General features: G+C 52.8%; 3 protein-coding genes across 8 annotated transcripts in view; 1 reads left to right on the top strand and 2 right to left on the bottom strand.

The window, feature by feature from the left end:
* Positions 1-827: 827 nt before the first annotated feature.
* Positions 828-6,134, top strand: TARBP2 (TARBP2 subunit of RISC loading complex). Of its 3 annotated transcripts, none has more exons than XM_032420311.1 (9): positions 828-1,168; positions 1,728-1,897; positions 2,711-2,813; positions 3,391-3,486; positions 4,059-4,131; positions 4,350-4,467; positions 4,773-4,900; positions 5,317-5,518; positions 5,679-6,134. In XM_032420311.1, the coding sequence occupies exons 1-9, from the start codon at positions 1,116-1,118 to the stop codon at positions 5,834-5,836; spliced, it is 1,101 nt and encodes a 366-aa protein (XP_032276202.1). In that variant the 5' UTR covers positions 828-1,115; the 3' UTR covers positions 5,837-6,134. The 3 variants fall into 3 exon arrangements, with proteins under 3 accessions (XP_032276202.1, XP_032276204.1, XP_032276203.1); XM_032420313.1 differs by having other exon boundaries at positions 1,103-1,168; positions 1,733-1,897; XM_032420312.1 differs by lacking the exon at positions 828-1,168 and adding an exon at positions 1,308-1,417.
* Positions 6,135-6,317: 183 nt separating this feature from the next.
* Positions 6,318-9,622, bottom strand: NPFF (neuropeptide FF-amide peptide precursor). Its single transcript, XM_032420314.1, has 4 exons — positions 7,964-9,622; positions 7,226-7,417; positions 6,655-6,776; positions 6,318-6,548 (listed from the first exon to the last, which is right to left on the bottom strand). The coding sequence occupies exons 1-4, from the start codon at positions 8,120-8,122 to the stop codon at positions 6,497-6,499; spliced, it is 525 nt and encodes a 174-aa protein (XP_032276205.1). The 5' UTR covers positions 8,123-9,622; the 3' UTR covers positions 6,318-6,496.
* Positions 9,623-13,068: 3,446 nt separating this feature from the next.
* LOC116642180 (cyclic AMP-dependent transcription factor ATF-7) overlaps positions 13,069-17,990 on the bottom strand; it is an 85,865-nt gene continuing 80,943 nt past the window's right edge. For all 4 annotated transcript variants that reach the window (XM_032420306.1, XM_032420307.1, XM_032420308.1 and 1 more), the window contains one exon: positions 13,069-17,095. In XM_032420306.1, coding sequence (XP_032276197.1) covers positions 16,878-17,095 — 218 coding nt within the window. In that variant the 3' untranslated portion in view covers positions 13,069-16,877. The remainder of the gene's footprint in view (positions 17,096-17,990) is intronic.

The following is a 17,990-nucleotide window of genomic DNA, read 5'->3' as shown; positions in this document are numbered from 1 at the left end:
TTCGTTTTAAGAGGCCAGAATCCTCTGTTGCTGTCTCTTCGGCTGAGAGACCCAAGACCCACGGCAGAGGGAATGAGACCACGACTTGCGTTAGTCCTTCTAATCCTGTCGTCCCGCTATAGCCTGATTCTCAGGCTCCAGAGGGGGTCTCCTGGCCAGCTACAGAAAGGTTCAGAACTAGGGTCATCCTAAAAAAGGCTTTAGAAAAGAACTGAAACCAGACAGGCTGCGGGCCAGAATTAAGGGGAAGGGAGGTGAAGGGCAGCCTAGGAAGGAAGCAGGTGCTGTGAGACGAAGGCCCAAGGGCCAGGAGTTTAAGCCGAGGGCTGAGGGGCAACTGCCTGAGACGGACTTCGCTTGCTCCAGCGCTTGAGGGGCAAAGAACAGTCTCCTCCCGCGTCCAGGTAAGGCCCACCCTCCCAGCCTGCAAAGAGCCAGGATCCGACAGCCGCCTCGTCCCTGGACCAATCACAACATTTCCTCAATAAAGAGGCGGAGCTAAAGGGGGGCTGACTCTTTCCTTGTCCCTGCCCCTCTCGGTAAAGTAACCAATCGCTATCTGCCGACAGCAAGTAAGCGCAATCGGAAATAACCAATTATACCGCGAAGCTTTCCGTGCATGCCTGACCCTGCCCCTCCAGCTGCGACAAAGATGACGCGCGAGCTCCTGGGTTCTGTAGTTTTCTCGCGAGTCAAAGGACCGGGTGCTCGAATTAGCCCTTACCGCCCCGCCCCCAGCCGCTTCCACTCTGCTACTGCGCATGCCCGCTCCGGGGAGCCGAGACGCATAAAAAAGGAGGCGGGACGCTATTAAACCCCCCACCCCCCAAAACGGCCCTCAGTTCGGGAAGCGACAGTGGAGGAGGGCTCTGCTCCTCCCTGAAGGCGGTGCTGCATGCCAGAGCAAACCACGAGGAGGGTTGTGGGGCGGATAGCTCCCCTCCCGATGGAGACTCATGGAGTCGGATGGGCGGGGGACTCCATGTCCCAGCATGCCCCGCGGCGGGCCCGACCGGCCGCGACTCGGGGCTTGGCCCCGGCCCTAGCTCGTCGGCGGTGTATTGGGGCGCGTAGAGGCTGTAGTCACGGTGGCGCCCGCGGGGACGGAGGTGGGAATGAGTGAAGAGGAGCAGGGCTCCGGCACTACCACGGGCTGCGGGCTGCCCAGGTGAGCCGCTTCGTACCGATCCCTGCCGGGCGAAAAGCGTGGCGCGGTGCGGAGGAGGTAGCGGCGCGGCCCCAGCATGCACCTGGCCTGAGGGTTGTTCCCGTCAAGCACTGGGGTAGTGGGCCGTGGTTCCCGGCATGCATCCCGGCAGTGGCTACTGCCTCCTGCTCTAAATAGTTTGGGGTTGGCCCGGTTCCCAGACTGCACTTGGGGCACTGGGCTTTATGCTCTCGACATTCAGTGCATTTGGTGCGTACCGGGTCCCTGGCCTGCACTGTGTCAGGGGACATGCACTTCCTAACTGCACTGGGGTACAGGATCCTCCTCCTTAACTGAGACAGGAACAGTGCATTCCCCGCTTGCTCTGGGGGCAGTGGACCCTGCTTTCCCAGCCTGAATCTCTACTCCACATTGAATCCAGCCAATGTCTGCTGTACTGTCTGGGGTCCCCTGGACCCTATGTCTCCCATAGTGTGCCTGGGTCTGATATGACAGTGCTTGGCCAGGTGGGTGCAGAGTTGGAGGTGTGATAAGGGTCTGTGCCCCCCGCCTCCCCCAGTATAGAGCAAATGCTGGCGGCCAACCCGGGCAAGACCCCGATCAGCCTTCTGCAGGAGTATGGGACCAGAATAGGGAAGACGCCCGTGTACGACCTTCTCAAAGCCGAGGGCCAAGCCCACCAGCCTAATTTCACCTTTCGGGTCACCGTTGGCGACACCAGCTGCACCGGTGAGGAAGGCTTGGGCAGCCTGGCAGGGGTGTGCATTCACAGGGCCCTATTGGCTTTGTTTCTTGGAGTCTCTTCCCAGTCCTTTTCTCCAAGGCCAGTGAGGGAAGGAGAGATTTCAGGGGAAAAGCCACTAACTGGTTTGGGAAAACGGGACTTTGAGGAGGTGGGTAGGACTTGGGAGAGTTAGAGGAGCAAGCAGGACTGCCACAGTGATCTGGCAATTGTCATCATCCTGGAGGAGAAAGAAGAGATAAACCGAATTCTCAGTGAAGTATTTGGGGGAGTCAGTGCCCGCTGCACTGGGCTCTGTTCCAGGTGCTTGATCAAATTCCTAGTTAACCTTAAACCACAGTCTAATCCAGTGACATAGATGGTAGTATCCTCATGGTGAATATGAGGGAACTGAGGCTCAGAGGGATTCAGTGAGTGGTGTAAGGTCACGTGCCTGGGGGGAGTGGCAGAGCCAGGCCTTGCCGCTAGAGCCTACCCTCTTTCTAACTTTCCCAGCCATCTCTATTTATTGAGAGAAAAGAAAGTGCTTCCCAGAGGAAAGTAAGGCAAAGAAAGAATCTCCACCCAAGATGTCTAAGCTCAGGGGCAGTTCTGCCTGGCATGGCTTGATTTGGGGAGCTCTGGGGAAGATAAAAGCCCCCTCTTCCAGTAATTAGTGTAACGCTTCCAGTCTTGGGCAGGGGCAATTGGTGAGAGGGGCTTGGTTGACTCCCTCCAGCTATGAGGAGAGAAGCTGTGGGATGCTGGTTTTTCTTCTGTCCTCCCAGTGACCTCCAGTATTGCCCACGCCCCTCTCTCAGGTCAGGGCCCCAGCAAGAAGGCAGCCAAGCACAAGGCAGCTGAGGTGGCCCTCAAACACCTCAAAGGGGGGAGCATGCTGGAGCCGGCCCTGGAGGACAGCAGGTGAGGGAGGAACAGCCGAGGCTTCCTAGAGGCCCTGCCAGGAACCCAGGCCGCTGCGCCACCTCCTCTGCCCAGTAGGCCTGGCCTGGTGACACTTAGCCACCTTGACCTGGCCCCTTCCTGAGAGTTTCCTCTGGACAGAGCAGGATGCTGCCAAGGCCCCTGCTGCTGTGAAGGATCCTTTGGGGGGACTGTCAAGGGGTTGTGGCTGTGGTTTGGGCCCAGGCTAGGGAGGGAAAGGGGTGGAGGCTGAGGCTAGAGGGGTTGCACCCCAACATGCCTCCTCTCTCTAGCAGGTTGCCCTTCCCTCTTCCACACTCACATTGGAATTTGTTGCCTCCGTGTTTCTGGGTAGGAAGAGACCCTCCTTCCCCTTTTCTCAGTCTTCTTGATCCAGTGTTTGGCAGCAAAGGCTCCGAGGAGGAAAAGCTGGTGGTTAAGCTTCCCTGAGTCTTTGGCTCCAGTGGGAAGGAGTTTTCTTAGGGAGTGGGCAGGTCAGGAGGACCTGGGTCCCCACCCTCTACGCCCCCCACCCCCAACATGGGTGTGAATCAAAGGCCCCCTTCCCCTCGGGAAGTTCTTTTTCTCCCCTAGACTCTTCGCTGCCTGAGGACATTCCAGTTTTTACTGCTGCAGCGGCTGCCACTCCGGGTCCATCTGCTGTTCCAACCAGGTATCTTGTATTTCCTGCCTGCCTGAAGTGGGGGAGGAGGGGGTCCTGGCTCCTGGCCCCCCAGCTCTTGGACCCAGGCTGGTCAGGCCAGGAGGAAGTCTGAGAGTAAACAGAGGATGGAATAGTTGGGGACCAGAAAGTGAAGAATTTGCACCGGTTGGTAAGCTCTTGGGACAGGAGGTAATTTATGATTTTTAAATAGCCACAGGGATGATGTTTGACCATGTTGAAGGGTCTTGCAGGCCCCATTTTCTTCTGAGTTGGTCACATGATGGTCCTGTGTGTGCCTCCCATCAGGTGCTTCCAGGGACTGGATATACAGCCCCTCTCCCACTGTCCTGGCAAGGTGATGATCCTGTGTTTCCAGAAAATCTCAATGGGCCTGGGCCCTGGAAGAGACCTCACTTGGGTGGGAAAGGGAGGAAGCAGCCTGGATGTTTGGATAGACAGCTCCCTGCCTGGCAGGGACTAGGGAGATGGTAGTGGGGACACCAGAGCAGGGCTTAGGACTCATGGGCAGCCACAAAAGGGACAGCCCCGTCAGCTTTGGCCCTGGATGCTTGTTCCTTCAGGAGCCCCCCCATGGAGGTGCAGCCCCCCGTCTCCCCTCAGCAGTCTGAGTGCAATCCTGTTGGCGCTCTGCAGGTGTGCCCCCATCCTCATTTCCTGTGCATGCCTGTCTTCCCTTGAACCTGGGGCTGTGAGGGATGGTTATGTGGGGCTCTTACCCTGTTCTGAGGGCTTTTCCCAGCCCCCTTCATTCCTCCTCTAACCTGGAATCTGAGGCTCCCAGGGTAGGAGGGAGAGGATGTGAGGAGTCGTTTCTCACTCTGCCTTGTGCACCCGTGTTTCTCCCTCCCAAGGAGCTGGTGGTGCAGAAAGGCTGGCGGTTGCCTGAGTACACGGTGACCCAAGAGTCTGGGCCAGCCCACCGCAAAGAGTTTACCATGACCTGCCGAGTGGAGCGTTTCGTTGAGATTGGTAACTGGCCGAGGGGAGTTCTTAGAGCTACTCCAGCCCCGGCCACAGGCAGCTCCTAGCCTCCCTCTGCTATGGCCCCACTCTCCTGGCTGAGCCCCCTGGCTCGGCTCCTTACTCCTAGCTCCTTCCTTGCGCTGGCCTCCCCCCACCCTCACTGGCTGACCAGGTTCTTAGCTGCATGGCAGGTCCTGAGTTCCTCTTTCCAACTGACATCCCATGGGGGACCCTCAACCCAAGTTCGAGCTGGGTGGAAAGCACTGGGCCTGTTGGGAATCATAATCCAGCAATCCTCTCCCCACACGCAGGCAGCGGCACTTCCAAAAAGCTGGCAAAGCGTAACGCGGCCGCCAAAATGCTGCTTCGGGTGCACACGGTGCCTCTGGATGCCCGGGATGGGAATGAGGCAGAGCCCGATGACGACCACTTCTCCATTGTGAGTGGCTTGTGTGGGCCAGGCCCTGTGGTCCATCCTCCACGCCAGGCAGGCCACTGGGGACTTGGGCCTGTCACTCGGGAGTGAGCCTCTCCAGATCCCAGGCCAGCTCCTGCCCATTTTCCTACCAGACCCAGAGTTCCTTGGGCCCCCTGTCAGCCTCAGCTTTGGCCTGGTGGGTGAGTGCCGTGGGGAGCTGGCCCCGGGCGGGGGCCGTGGGGCCTGCTGTTGCTGGAATGAGGAAGGCTGCCGGGACACCTGGTCCAGACTCTAGTGGTTAGAGGGGGCCCACTAGGGGAAGGCGAGCTGGACGAAGCATTCATTGTGTGGGCTTTCTCTCCTTGGCCTCGAATGTCTGTTAAAGACCTGGGTCTCGGCTCACGGCTGCATCTTTCTCACTGTCCCCATCTTGTCAGGGTGTGGGCTCCCGCCTGGATGGACTTCGGAACCGGGGCCCAGGCTGCACCTGGGATTCTCTGCGAAATTCAGTGGGAGAGAAGATCCTGTCCCTCCGCAGCTGCTCCTTGGGCGCCTTAGGTGCCCTGGGCCCTGCCTGCTGCAGTGTCCTTAGTGAGCTCTCTGAGGAACAGGCCTTCCATGTCAGCTACCTGGATATTGGTATGGCTAGTTGGGAGGCCGGGGGATGGTGGGGACTGAGCCAGAGCAAGTACAGACGGGCCTGAAGGGGGTTGGGGAGGGCACGATGATGATGTGGATGCACCCGTCCCGGTGCTGCCTTCCCGCCCAACCTGCCTCCGCCCTCTCTTTTGGTCTCCAGAGGAACTGAGCCTGAGCGGGCTCTGCCAGTGCCTGGTGGAGCTGTCCACACAGCCGGCGACCGTGTGTCATGGCTCTGCACCGACCAGGGAGGCAGCCCGTGGTGAGGCCGCTCGCCGTGCCCTGCAGTACCTCAAGATCATGGCGGGCAGCAAGTAAAGCCCCAGCTGGACTCACGGACACACGTCCTTGCTCCTCGCTCTTCTTCCCCCAGCCCTTGAGTCTGTTCAGCTCTGGTACCCCTGGAGGTGCCATCTCTACCTCTGACACAGACTGCCTGCCTGCAGGCTGAGGAGGACACTGGCCCAGGAGCCAGGGACCACGGGGCTTTGGCTGGCCCAAGATCCGTTCTCATGTCACTGGTCGTGATGAGTGGGAATGAAACCAGGGGGCTCTCCCTTAGAGCCCAGAATAAATGCGCTGCCTCTTGGATTCTGAAACCCTGCTCTTTCTGTTCCCTTGCCTAGTGCTGATGGCAAGGGGAGGTTGTGCCTCCCCACCTTGTTCCCCACCTTATCTGGTGGCGGGAAGCTGGGTGCAGTGAGCTCCAGGAACCCCATCACCTGAGTCCCTGCAGAGCTTGGTTTGGTGGAGACGGAGGGGTTGCGGCTCTTGCCCTGGGGCTCTCTCCCCAAGTCTCAGACAGACACGTGGATTCAGAAGCCAGACAACTTTATTGGGGGGGGGTGGCCAGGGGAGGCATGGCACTTTTAGTTGTGAGCCTCGCATGCAAACATATCAAGGGATGACGTGTCACTTCTTCCCAAAGCGTTGAGGGGCAGCCAGGCTCCAGAAGGGGGAGCTGAGCCCCTCTCCAGCTCAGGGACTCAGCTGTTCGCTGCTCCAGGAGCCCCGGGAGGTTGTGCCAAACCTTGGGAGAGATTCATCTTCAACTGTAGTTCCTTTCGGCACCTCCCTTCTCGAGCCCCCACCCTCCCCTTTGGCTCCTGCCTTGCCCGTGTCCCTCTTAGACTCACCTCTGGGGCTGAAACAGAAAGGCTGGGCTCCGGCTGGGTCTCTGCATGGCCTGGAGCATGGAGCTCAAGAGTGACCCAGGGATCTGGGCCTCCTGCAGTGGGTGGGTTCCGCTGTCTTCCTCCTGTGGTTCAGGGGCATTGGGGAGGGAAGATGGGCAAAGGCCTTGGACATTTAGTTCACAAGGGCAAAGGAGTGACTTCCAGAGGCCAGTTGTAGGAGGCTGAGGAGCCACTTCCTCGGATGTGCGGACCCACTGAAGATCCTGGCAGCCAGAGTATTTGAACTGAGAGCACAAGTCTCAAGCCGAAATAGAAAAATGGTGATGTGGGGGGGTGGGGGAGCGCCTGGTTGGCGCAGTCGGGTAAGCGGCCAACTCTTGGTTTCGGCTCAGGTCATGATCTCAGGGTTGTGGGATCGAGCCCCACGTCGGCTCTGCACCCGGCGTGGAGCCTGCTGGAGATTCTCTCCCTGCCCTCTGCCCCTCCTCCCACTCTCTTTCTCTCTAAATAAAATCTTTTAAAAAATAAAAACAAAGGGAAATGGTGACACGGGGATGGGGTGGTAACTTACCACGAAGACCTGGTCTCCTTCGCCTCCGTGCCCCGGTCCCCTGGCACAGCCCCAGTGTGTTCGCAGCAGCACCAGCAGCAGCACTGCGGCCCGCCCGGACTCCATGCTGCCATCCGCCTTCCCGCAGCCATCCGCGCCTCTTATCCCTGCTGTGGCCCAGTCCCCCCACCCCGCAGCAGCCTGAGGGGGAATCTGGAGCAGGCAATGGAAAGGCACCGCTCCATCAGGAGCCGCCTGGGATCCCCTCCCACGGCACTCGCGGGACTTCCTGCTCCCAGCCTCCGGCCCCCAGCCCCTAAGCCTGGAGTTATAGACTTTATTAGATGCATAAATCCTGTCTCCAGAGGTCAGGAAGCATCATTAATTGCGGACGCTTTGTCAGAGCCAGGCCCTGGGGGCCTTCAAGAACCCCCAATCCCTCAACAGGTTGGAGAGCTCCAATTGATCACCTCCTCTCCTAACTTGGAGAATAAAAGCATAGAGGAAATCCTGTCAAGAAGGTCTAGGCACTATGTCTTGGAACAGAGGGAAGGTGGGAAGAGCCACAGGGTTAGAGTGAGCCGGGATGATCCAGCCTGGTCCCTCTCGTGACTGTGGCTGCAGTCAGGGTCACCCAGACCATTCACACCCTTGCCGATGTCTGCCTTGGGGGGGTTAAAAATGGAATCACTCCTCTGAGATTTGCCTGTGGATAGAAAAGTGGGATGCAGAAGGAGACCAAAAGGTTTCAGAGCTCACAGAAGGTGGGGATCGCTTCCAATCTTTGTAGACAAACCCCGTGTTCACGGGAGAGCCATGCTCAGGATCTGCCTCACCCGGGCTTCTGGAGCCAGCCTCTGCGGCTGAAGCACTGCTGCCACCCTGTGGCCACAGCTCTGCACTGTCAGAGCCGGCCATTTCCTTTTTCTGCTCTGTGAAGGGTGAGGATAGATGGAGGTTCTTAACGCCCTGACTCTAAGGGGTCCCCGAAAGGCAGGGGCAGGATCTGGGGTTGGTATCTGGTTTCGTCCACCTCCTTCTAGTCACCCGGCCTGGTTCTGACCCGTTAGGGCAGGCGACAAGAATCTTGGCTTTTTAGGAAAAAATCATTTTCCCTCAAGAGAGGAGGTTTTCCTTCTGATCCTAGAATCCCTTCCTCAGCCATCACTGCCCCCCCACCCCCTGCCCTGCCACCCCCTGTGTGGTTCTCTAGCCTATGCTGGAGAGGTGCCATGGCGTCAAGAGCCTGTGGATCAGTCTTGGGCAAGCAAGCTCTCTAAACTGCAGTTTCTTCACCTAAAACATGGCAACATTAAAAGGAACTACTTTCTAGGGTAAAGCATTGAGATACTTTTTGTAATCCACTCAGCACAGGATATGGCACAGAGCAAGCGTCCTCAAGATCCTTGCACACACGAGCCCCAGCGAACTTTCCATCTGCTGAGACAGTGATCGGGCAGATGTATCCGGGCACCAAGCTGGCTTCCATCTCCTGTGGCCTCCACCATGGGATTCAGTTTGCCCCATTAAGTCACGGAACATTGCACATCTTTCATGTGTGCAAGCCTTTCACGTATTTGAAGACAGATGTCCCTCTTCCACTCTAGTCTTTTCTTGTTAAGGGGATCCCTGCTCCCTTTAAAGCAAGGCATCTAGAAACCAATTTATAACTTTGGATAGGTAGGTTAGAGTGGCTTTCCATCTGGATGTTTTAGATACTAATCCGGCCTAAGCTAGGGTGAACCCTTCTGTATGCTTTGTCCCCCAGCTGGTCCCAAGCACAGAACCTGACGCTCCTCATCACTACATCTTGGAATTTCACTGCTGCTTAAAAGGGACGATCCAGTCCATGGGCAGATGGTTTTTCTGTGGGAAATGGATCCTGTACCACTTCTCTGTTCTCCCCTGACAGAAGTCCAGAGGAGCAGGGTTGTGAAGGGGTGTGGGCCTCTAGATTGCACAGAGTGGCTCTGGGCTCAGACAGAGCTGTTTTCATCCCAGCTCCTGCACGTCACCGTGTGCCTCGGGCAAATGTCTTAAACTAAACCTCAGTTAATCTTAAATGAGGCAACTATTCCTGTTTATCAAGAGGTTGCTGTGAACAGTAAATGACTTAATGAATACAAAGCATCTAGTGTTCCATCTAGCACAGAGCAGCTAATAAATGTTTGCCACCCTGACTCTCCTAGTATCTCTGATCATCAATTACAAGTGGACCTGAGCTGAGGCTCAATTCAGCAAGGGTCTGGTCTAGCTAACTTCCTATGTCCAGGAGGGAGGGGACCACTCTCTCCTTTGGTAGGTATAGGCACACCTTGGAGATATTGCTGGTTCAGTTCCAGACTACCACAATAAAGCAAGTAACACAGTAAGGAGAGTCAAATAAAATTTTTGTTTCCTAGTGCATATAAAAGTTATGTTTACACTATACTATAGCCTATTAAGTGTGCAATAGCATTATATCTGAAAACAAAAACACAATAATGTGCATACCTTAATTTAAAAATACTGCTTAGGGGCGCCTGGGTGGCTCAGTCAGTTAAGTGTCTGCCTTCGGCTCAGGTTGGGATCGCAGGGTTCTGGGACCGAGCCCCACGTCGGGCTCCCTGCTCTGCGGGGAGCCTGCTTCTCCCTCTCCCTCTGCCACTCCCCCTGCTCTCTCTTGCTCGCTCTCTCAAATAAAATCGTAAAATAAAATATTACTTAAAAAATGCTATCATCTGAGCTTTTAGCAAGTCGTTATTTAAAAAAATTTTTTTTAAAGTAAGCTCTACACCCAATGTGGGGCTTGAACTCAGGACTCTGAGATCAAGAGTCCCATGTTCTACCAACTGAGCCAGCCAGGCACCCTGCAAGTCATAATCTTTTTGCTGGTGGAGGTTCTGGCCTTGATGTTGCTCACTGCTGAGCGATCAGATTGGTGGTTACTAAAGAGTGGGGTGGCTGTGGCAATTTCTTAAAATTGACAATGAAGTTGGGTACATCAATTGGCTCTTCCTTTCACAAACGATTTCTTTGCAGTGTGTGATACTGTTTGACAGCTTTAATACACAGAATTTTCAAAATTGGAGTCAAACTTCTCAAACTCAGCCGCTGCTTTATCAACTAAGTTTCTGTAATACTCTAATGTTTTTTTTTTTTTTTTTTTAATTTTAAGTCATCCCTACACCCAGCGTGGGGCTGGAACTCACAACTGTGAGATCAAGAGTCATGTGCTCTTCTGACTGAGCCAGCCAGGGCCCCTATAATATTCTAAATCCTTTGTCATTTCTAGTCTTCACAGCATCTTCACTAGGAATAGATTCCATCTCAAGAAACCACTTTCTTTGCTCATCCATAAGAAGCAACTCATTTGTTCAAGTTTTATCATGAGATTGCAGCAATTCAGTTACATCTTCAGGCTCTACTTCTAAATCTAGTTCTCTTGCTATTTCCACAACTACAGTTACTTCCTCCACTGAAGTCTTGTACCTTCAATTTGTAAAAACAACAAAACACACACACACACACACGCACGCTATCTGCAAAGCATTATAAGGCGATGTTGCAATAAAACAAGATAGGCCTGCAGTGGGAATGGGTTAATTATTCTAGAACTTGGGAAACTACCCTACCTTCAGTCTCCTCTCTTCCAAAACATCTCAATCTTGGCTTTGGTATTCGGCTTTCAGCAAATACCAATGAAATACTTACTTTCTTACCCTGCTCTGGAACCCCATGTGCTCCTGACCACAACACAGTGAAGATCACCACTCCCTTTCCCACTGTCCTCCAGAGACTCAGTTTCCCTACTTGTGTCAATTATTGCAAACACCAACCGCAAACCGCTTCCATATCACTCCTCTTCTACTGGGAAAAATTCAGGGGCACCTGCTACCTCCTGGTCAAATTCTTCAGCCTGGCTCACTCTTCTCACCTGTGCTAATTATCTAGGGATACAGATTGCCCTACCCCTCGCCATAGTTCCTGACCATTACCTGTTTTTCTTGTGACTCCTACCTGCTTCTAAACAAGCTCCACCCCTCATTTCCAGAGCAAGCTCTTCCCCACATCCATAGAACTGACAGAATCATAGAAAGCTTCACATTCTCTCTGTTGTCTATGTGTGCACTCCCCCAGTCATGCCAGAAACTTCCTGAGTAGGGCTTGTTTTTGTTTTTATTGTTGGGAAGAAGGAGGGGACAAAACACTGAAAGAGAAGAGGCCGCTTGCCTTCAGACACCCTACCATCCCCTATCCACATAAAGCGCAAGAGTTCTGCAGTGAGGCTCCCAGGATGCCGAGGGCCCTTGTCCCCAGGGCAGTGCACAAATCTGAGCCCTGGTCTCTGTGCCTTCTTTCATGTTCTGTAATTTATATAAACCACCTACCTTCTTTAGGCTGTGTCTTCCCTGCATAAAAAGGAGGGATAAAAATCCCTGCTCCTTCTGTCCTCAGAAATGGGAGAGCAAGGAAGAGCACAGACATGAAAGCCCAATGAGTTCCCAGAAAGAGCGGCCACTGGGACTTGTAGATGAGAGTACTGAAGCATTAGACATAACAGTGGTTCTCTTGATAGTTTAATGTTATATTTGCAGCATAAATAAGGCACAATATATGTCAGGGCGAGGGGGAGCGGGAGAAGGCATGGCTGGGGGGATAACTGCTGGGTGGTAAGGGGGGTGGGAGAGGGGAGGAGGAGGGAGAAGAGAGTGAAGCCTCTGCCTCAGCCCGTCCCAGGAGACTGTGAGAGCCTGCTCACAGGGATCATGCTGAGTTGGGTGGCAGGGAAGGGGACAAGACAGTTTTGTAACAAAACGGCCTGTAGCACTACACCCTCCCACACGTCAAAGCCCACCACTGGGGATGGGGGAGACCAGACCCAGAGTCGGGTTCCTTGATGAGATGGAGAGGCGCTGCTACATGTCAGAGATATACAGATGAACAGAGATATAACCATAGGTACACACGGCTTTCTGTCAACAGATACTATGTAAGGAGGCAGCAGCCTCAACTGCTGGGGCTGGAGGCTCATCTACCTGCCGGAAAGGGGTGTGTAGGTGTGTGTGTGTGTGTGTGTGTGTGTGTGTACAGGACAGCTAGCGCTCCAGCCCGTCCTTCCTGTAACAAAGAATGTGGAGTGACCAGTCTGCAAGGGAATATGGGACAATTCCTGTCCAGACCAAGGCAGGACAGGTTTTAGGAGGAAGTAGAAGGAAGACAAACCTAGATTTTGAGATGAATGACGTGGTTGTTGTTTTAATGGGGGTGGAGAGAGGGACTGGAGGAAATGGAAAAATGTGTTAGTGCTCAGGCAGAGGATGGTACTTAAAATATCCCTGACACCCTACAAGGATGTCCCAGCTTGCCCCTAAGGAAATGGTTCTCACACTTTAGTGTGCATTAGAATCACGTGGGGTGCTTGTTAGAGCCCAGCCCGAGTTTCTGATTCAATAGGTCTGTGGTGGGGCCAAATGTGATGTCTAACAAGCTCCCAGATGCTGGTGCTGCTGGTGCTACACTGGTCCTGGACCACATCCTGAGAACCACCACCCTAAGGGAAAGCCAATGAAACTAGTGCTCCTAGCCATTTCTTACAGCTGAAACAGCACTCACCAGTAGCTAATGGTGGTGAGATAGCTCTGTGCTACCAGCTCCCCATTAAAAAAATAAAATAAACCCTAGCAGCTAAATACAAACCTGCACCTACAGAGGACATAGCCGCCTTAACCTGCCCTACTCTCCCCAGCCTCTTCTCAATCTGGGGTAGCATTTTACCCCAAAGAGCGATGAACGACCTGGTAACAGGGGGTGGGAATGGTGGCCAGCAGCTGATGCTCATTCCTGCTGGGTCACCACTCAGGGGTGGGTGGGTGGGTGGGGATTTATGTCTGTGTACATGCATGTGTGCAAACACAAACAGAGAGAAATCAGTTCTATACTATGAGAGGGATGGTTAGGGTTGTGGGAGGCTGAAGTAGGAAGGGGGATCCTCTACTCTGCCTTAGGATCCTCGCCTGTCCTGTTCCTCCCTCCGCCCCTGTCAAACAAAAGTCTAAAGAAAGCAGAAAGAGCATATCAACAAAGGCATATGTGATATAACTAGGAGGACTGGATTCTAAATGGACTGGTTATGAAATTAAAGAAAAAAAAAGAATACATTTCCTTCCTGTGTATACAATGTACAATATTAATGAAAAATAATGATTTGGGGATGGGAAGGAAGTCATGAAAGAAAGAGGGAGCTTTCGGGGGGAAGGGCGGTCTCAGGGCTAGCACCTTTAAAGGAGCCTCTCAGTGTGGAGCACGGGAGCCTCAGAAACCACAGGAGGAATATTTTGGTGTCTGCTTGGTGGTTCAGGCTATAGACAGGGCATGGTTATAGTTAAGTACCCCGTCAACCAGGATGGGTGGTGCCGGAGGGCAGTGAATCAGGATAGGAGCCAAGAACAACAGAACAGGCACAGGGAAGGCGGCAAGGTGAAAGAGGTTCAGTGAGGCCATCTCCTTGTTTACCACTACCAAGAGTATATGGTCTAGTGCTCAGGGCCAAGGAGAGGAGTGGAGGCTGAAGGAAGCCAGATTTGGGGCATACAATCAACAGGGAAAGAGTAAGGGAGGGCCTATTTTTCTAGCTTTCTTTAGCAGTGAGGGAAGCTTTCCCAGACTTTTCAATTCCGAGCAAGCTTTCTTTGAAAGGACTAGGACAAAGTCTGCAAGACCGCAAACCTGGTCTGGTACCTTTCTCTATGGCCTTGGTTATCTACCAGCTGTCTCTCTCAGATGAGGCGGGAGGCCGGAGTCTTGTGTTCACTCAGAAGAGTCCCAAGGCATCCATACTCCCAGCTCCTTTCAGAAAGTATCTTCCCTTAGGCCCCTAGAAAGGCCATGGTCAGTAAGAGGGGCTAAGTGACACCCTCCATGATGTTTGGTTCTGGTCCAGATGAGTTTGGAAAGCAGAGGGGAAGGGGAGTGGCCACAGGGCTGGCAGCAGTAACAAGGTACGTGACATTCCCCTTAACTATGACAGAGTCTCAGGATAAGCAATAGTCACGGACCAACTAAAGAGTGATCTAGGAGGTTCTGTCCTGCCCCTTCCTACTGCTTTACTACTTAGGTTCTGGCAATGCCCCTCATTTAGGTCCCCAATAACTTCCTACCAATGAAAATGAAGTAAGGACTCAAGAGAATGAGACGTGGGGACTAAGAAACTAAATAAGACCCTCTAAATAAATTAGCTATCCTACCCAGGGACAGACAGACAGACAGGACTCAAACTTCCTCCAAGGCCAAGCAGTAAGGCAGGGCATGTGTGCAGTGACAAAAGGATTCTTATCTTGAAAAACACTTGACTAAAGGGGGAAGAAAAATAGTCAAGGGTCTTACGAAGGCTCCTTAGGAGCCATAAACTCAGTCAAGCTTTAGGGCAAGGCTGCTGGTGGGAAATCAAGAAAGTAAAAAATGAAACACAACTAAAGCAGAAGTCCCAGGGCACAGCCGTCTAAAGGAAAAGTCCTGAGTACAAGTTATGGCTGTGAACTGTTAAAGGCAAATGAAGTCCCTGGAGGTGGTAAGTGGCATCCTGACCATCTGCCATGCCATTTGCTAGACTGAGTCACCTCAGGGGCTATTCCTGTTGGGTCCCGGGTGGTAGAGGATGAGAAAATCATGTTTTCTCTCCTTTCTCTTCACCAGGTGTGTCTTGCTCAGCACTGGCTCTGAAAAGCAGGAGGGGAAATTAAAACAGACGCAATAGAACATGTCCTCTGCCTGGCTCACCAGTGTATCATCTGCGAAGATGGGAATCTTGCAGCTTAGAATGTTCCCTCATTCCCCCATGACAGCCAATTCTGGAAGACAAACTAAGAAAGGAAGCTGGCAGTTATTCTGTATGTAAATTTAAGATGGAGGTAGGAGAGAGGGAGAAAAGGACATTCTTGGCTTGGGCAGATGGCAGAAGGTGGCTCTGGGACAACTGGAAGGGATTCATACTGACAGGCTATTAAAGCTGACCTATCTAACCACAGGCCTCTGGCTTTGGATTGCTTCCTATGGCCCTGGTAGAAACTGCATAGTTCAGAGCCAAAGGAAGATGAGAAGTTTTAATGGGGAAGAAAGAGGGACAAGAGGGATGAATTTCTCCCCCTGTAACCTAACTCCTCACAGTAAGAATGGCTGAGAGCAATAGTCACCAATTTCCCAGGCAGGCCAGACCTTCACCAAACAGGGGTCTTCTGCTGAGATCAGTACTGCACCTCCTCTTTCCTGCCTCTTCCCATCCTACCTTATCCTCAAGAAAACCCACTCAGGACCCTGGCTCTGATGCCTCAGAGTCCTGGGGCCAGGCCTCTGGGGACACACTGCATCTAGGGGGGCAGAAAGCAGAGGAGAGCTGAAGAAATACTACAGGAGCAGAGAGACCTAGCGGCTAGCCTAGGAGCCTGGTGAACGAGAGAAGGGAGATCCAGGGTGAGGGACACTTGCGAACAGAAGACCCTAGCCTGGAAAAGAAGATAGCTGGGTGAGGCTGGGAGATGGGAGAAGAGCAAGGAAGTGCAAGAGTGCCCTACACAACAGCTCCAGAGGGCTGCACCTGGAGAGAGAGGCAGTGACCCAGGCAGGGGAACAAAGAGGGAGAGGCAGGTGCGGACAGACGACCAAAAGGAGTTATGTATGCTTTGGCCAGTAAACTCTTTTAAGACATAAAGAATCAATCCAGTAACTTGAAAGAACGAGCGTCAAACTCTCCTGTTCCTGCCTGCCCTAATGATCACTGCAGGAGGGTGGACTGCGGAGGAGGCGGGTCAGCCAGTCACATCCGGGGCACTTTCCCTTTTCACCAACGAGCAAGAGCTAATAAGGCCACAAGATGATCTTGCCAAGGCTTAGTGGTAGGTGGAAAGGGCCCCACCAGTAGACTGAGAAAACTCAAGACACAAAACGAGAGACCCAAATAGCTCTGGAAATAGCTGTAAAAGGACTAAAATTCTTGGGGTTTTGTTTCTTTCTTTTTGCTTTGTTTTTTTGTTTGTTTTTGGGTTTTTTTGGTGGCAGGTAGGGAGAAGGACTAAAGTTTATGGAAGAGCTGGAAAATACTGCTAATTCATACATCAAGGGTAATTTTACATTCGCCATAAGTGAATGTTTGAACTAGACTTCAGGAAGGGGGTAAAGGGATAAAATAAGCAATTAATGGGAGACAAAGTCCTGAGCCCACTGGGTGGCTGGGGCGGGCCAGCGGGTGCCCTGCCATCAATACTAGCCTCCCTCTACCTAGCAGGAAGTGGCGTGCTGCTAAGGAACAGGAAGGTAACAGCCATGGCTTAGTGGGAAGAGAGGGAACTGAGAAACCCAAAATCTAGCAGTGCAAGGGTTAGTGTTAAAAGAGACAGGTACACATGCACGGGCAGGGGTGATTGTTCGGACCATCTGGAAAGGCCTTTGGCTGTGGGTACATCAGAAACTGCCCCCGTAGGGGATGATCTATGTGGCTCTGGGGCTGGGAGGCTCCTAGTACAGGTGTTAATGTACATGACCATGTGGCTGAAAAGCCCCACATCTGTCCGTTACTCACAACACACAATTTCCCTCCCATATTGCCATGTCCAAGGCAGACGGGAGGCGATAAGATGACATCTCTCTTGGCTCTCGGGCGGGCGAGCTCTGACTGGGGACCTCTCCACCAGGGGAGGCATCATCTGCCCGCAGACTGGGACTGTGGGGTCATGATCACATGCGACTGTATCGGCATGCTCAGTTCTGTCCTTTGGCTGGCCATCTGAGTGAGGACCGAGGTAGCTACAGCTTCAGCCGCCGAGCGAACACTGAGGCCATTGCTAGGGGCTGTTGCTGAGCTGTGCTGAATCACAGGGGCTGGAGAACCCGTCGGCTCTGAGCTTTCCTTGGGGCTTTCTGCCAGGAAGGAAGACAGAGAGCAGACAGCAAGTGATTAGAAAAGAGAATGGGGAAACAAGCAAGATCACCTTGTGCCATTAATTCTAAAGGAGCCCAAAAGGAAAAGGAAGCCCCCATCATTTTGGGGGGAATACTTCCCAGAATCTTAGCTTCTAAGCCACGAAGGGGCTAGGAAACAGGAAGTTGTGAGAAGGGACGCAAGAACTAGGCCCAAATTAATCTATCTATCTCAGTAAAGTAACCCCCCAGCATGTTAATTACACCGTCTGGTTTCTGCGTCTTTGTGTAGTTCATTACCCCTACCGGAACACTTTTCCTTTCAGTCATGTCTTAAAAGGTGATTTATTTAAAATAGATTTTTTTTTTTTTAAGCTATCCTCTCTGATTAATTCCCACAAGAATTTAATCATTCTGTTATTTTTTATGTTCTTTTAGCATGCACTTGCACCCCAGGGAAGCCTGGTAAATATCAAGCTCACTCAGATGAGGTTATGAATGACCAGTCCTTGGCCAAGGTTCAGTTAATACAACAAACTACAAAGAGGCCTGTTGGATCCTCCTGACTATCAATTAGCTAGGCATTAATGATTGAAAACATTTATTATGGGCTACGCCACTTCACCTAAAGTGATGATAACACTTTACTGATAAACACAAATATCTGAGCTGCATACAAAGGTAACTCCATGTGGCTCTGCAGTCAAGTTTTATGAAACATCAGGCGCCTGGGTGGCTCAGTTGGTTAAGTGACTGCCTTCGGCTCAGGTCATGATCCTGGAGTCCTGGGATCGAGTCCCGCATCGGGCTCCCTGCTCAGCGGGGAGTCTGCTTCTCCCTCTCCCGCTCCCCCCTCTTGTGCTCTTTCTCTCTCTCTCTCTCAAATAAATAAATA

The sequence above is a fragment of the Phoca vitulina genome, unplaced genomic scaffold (genome assembly GCF_004348235.1).
Source record: "Phoca vitulina isolate PV1807 unplaced genomic scaffold, GSC_HSeal_1.0 scaffold23, whole genome shotgun sequence".
Lineage (NCBI taxonomy): Eukaryota > Metazoa > Chordata > Mammalia > Carnivora > Phocidae > Phoca > Phoca vitulina.
This window is presented reverse-complemented; position numbering and strand designations above follow the sequence as displayed.

Excerpts from the sequence above, each read along its gene's own strand:
- TARBP2 (XM_032420311.1), top strand. The coding sequence starts at position 1,116 with ATGAGTGAAGAGGAGCAGGGCTCCGGCACTACCACGGGCTGCGGGCTG. Across the intron at positions 1,169-1,727 it reads ACGGGCTGCGGGCTGCCCAG|TATAGAGCAAATGCTGGCGG; the intron begins GTGAGCCGCTTC and ends CGCCTCCCCCAG. Across the intron at positions 4,468-4,772 it reads GGAGCGTTTCGTTGAGATTG|GCAGCGGCACTTCCAAAAAG; the intron begins GTAACTGGCCGA and ends CCCCACACGCAG.
- NPFF (XM_032420314.1), bottom strand. The coding sequence starts at position 8,122 with ATGGCCGGCTCTGACAGTGCAGAGCTGTGGCCACAGGGTGGCAGCAGT. Across the intron at positions 6,777-7,225 it reads AAGGAGACCAGGTCTTCGTG|GAGGAAGACAGCGGAACCCA; the intron begins GTAAGTTACCAC and ends CCTGAACCACAG. Across the intron at positions 6,549-6,654 it reads TTTCTGTTTCAGCCCCAGAG|GTTTGGCACAACCTCCCGGG; the intron begins GTGAGTCTAAGA and ends ATCTCTCCCAAG.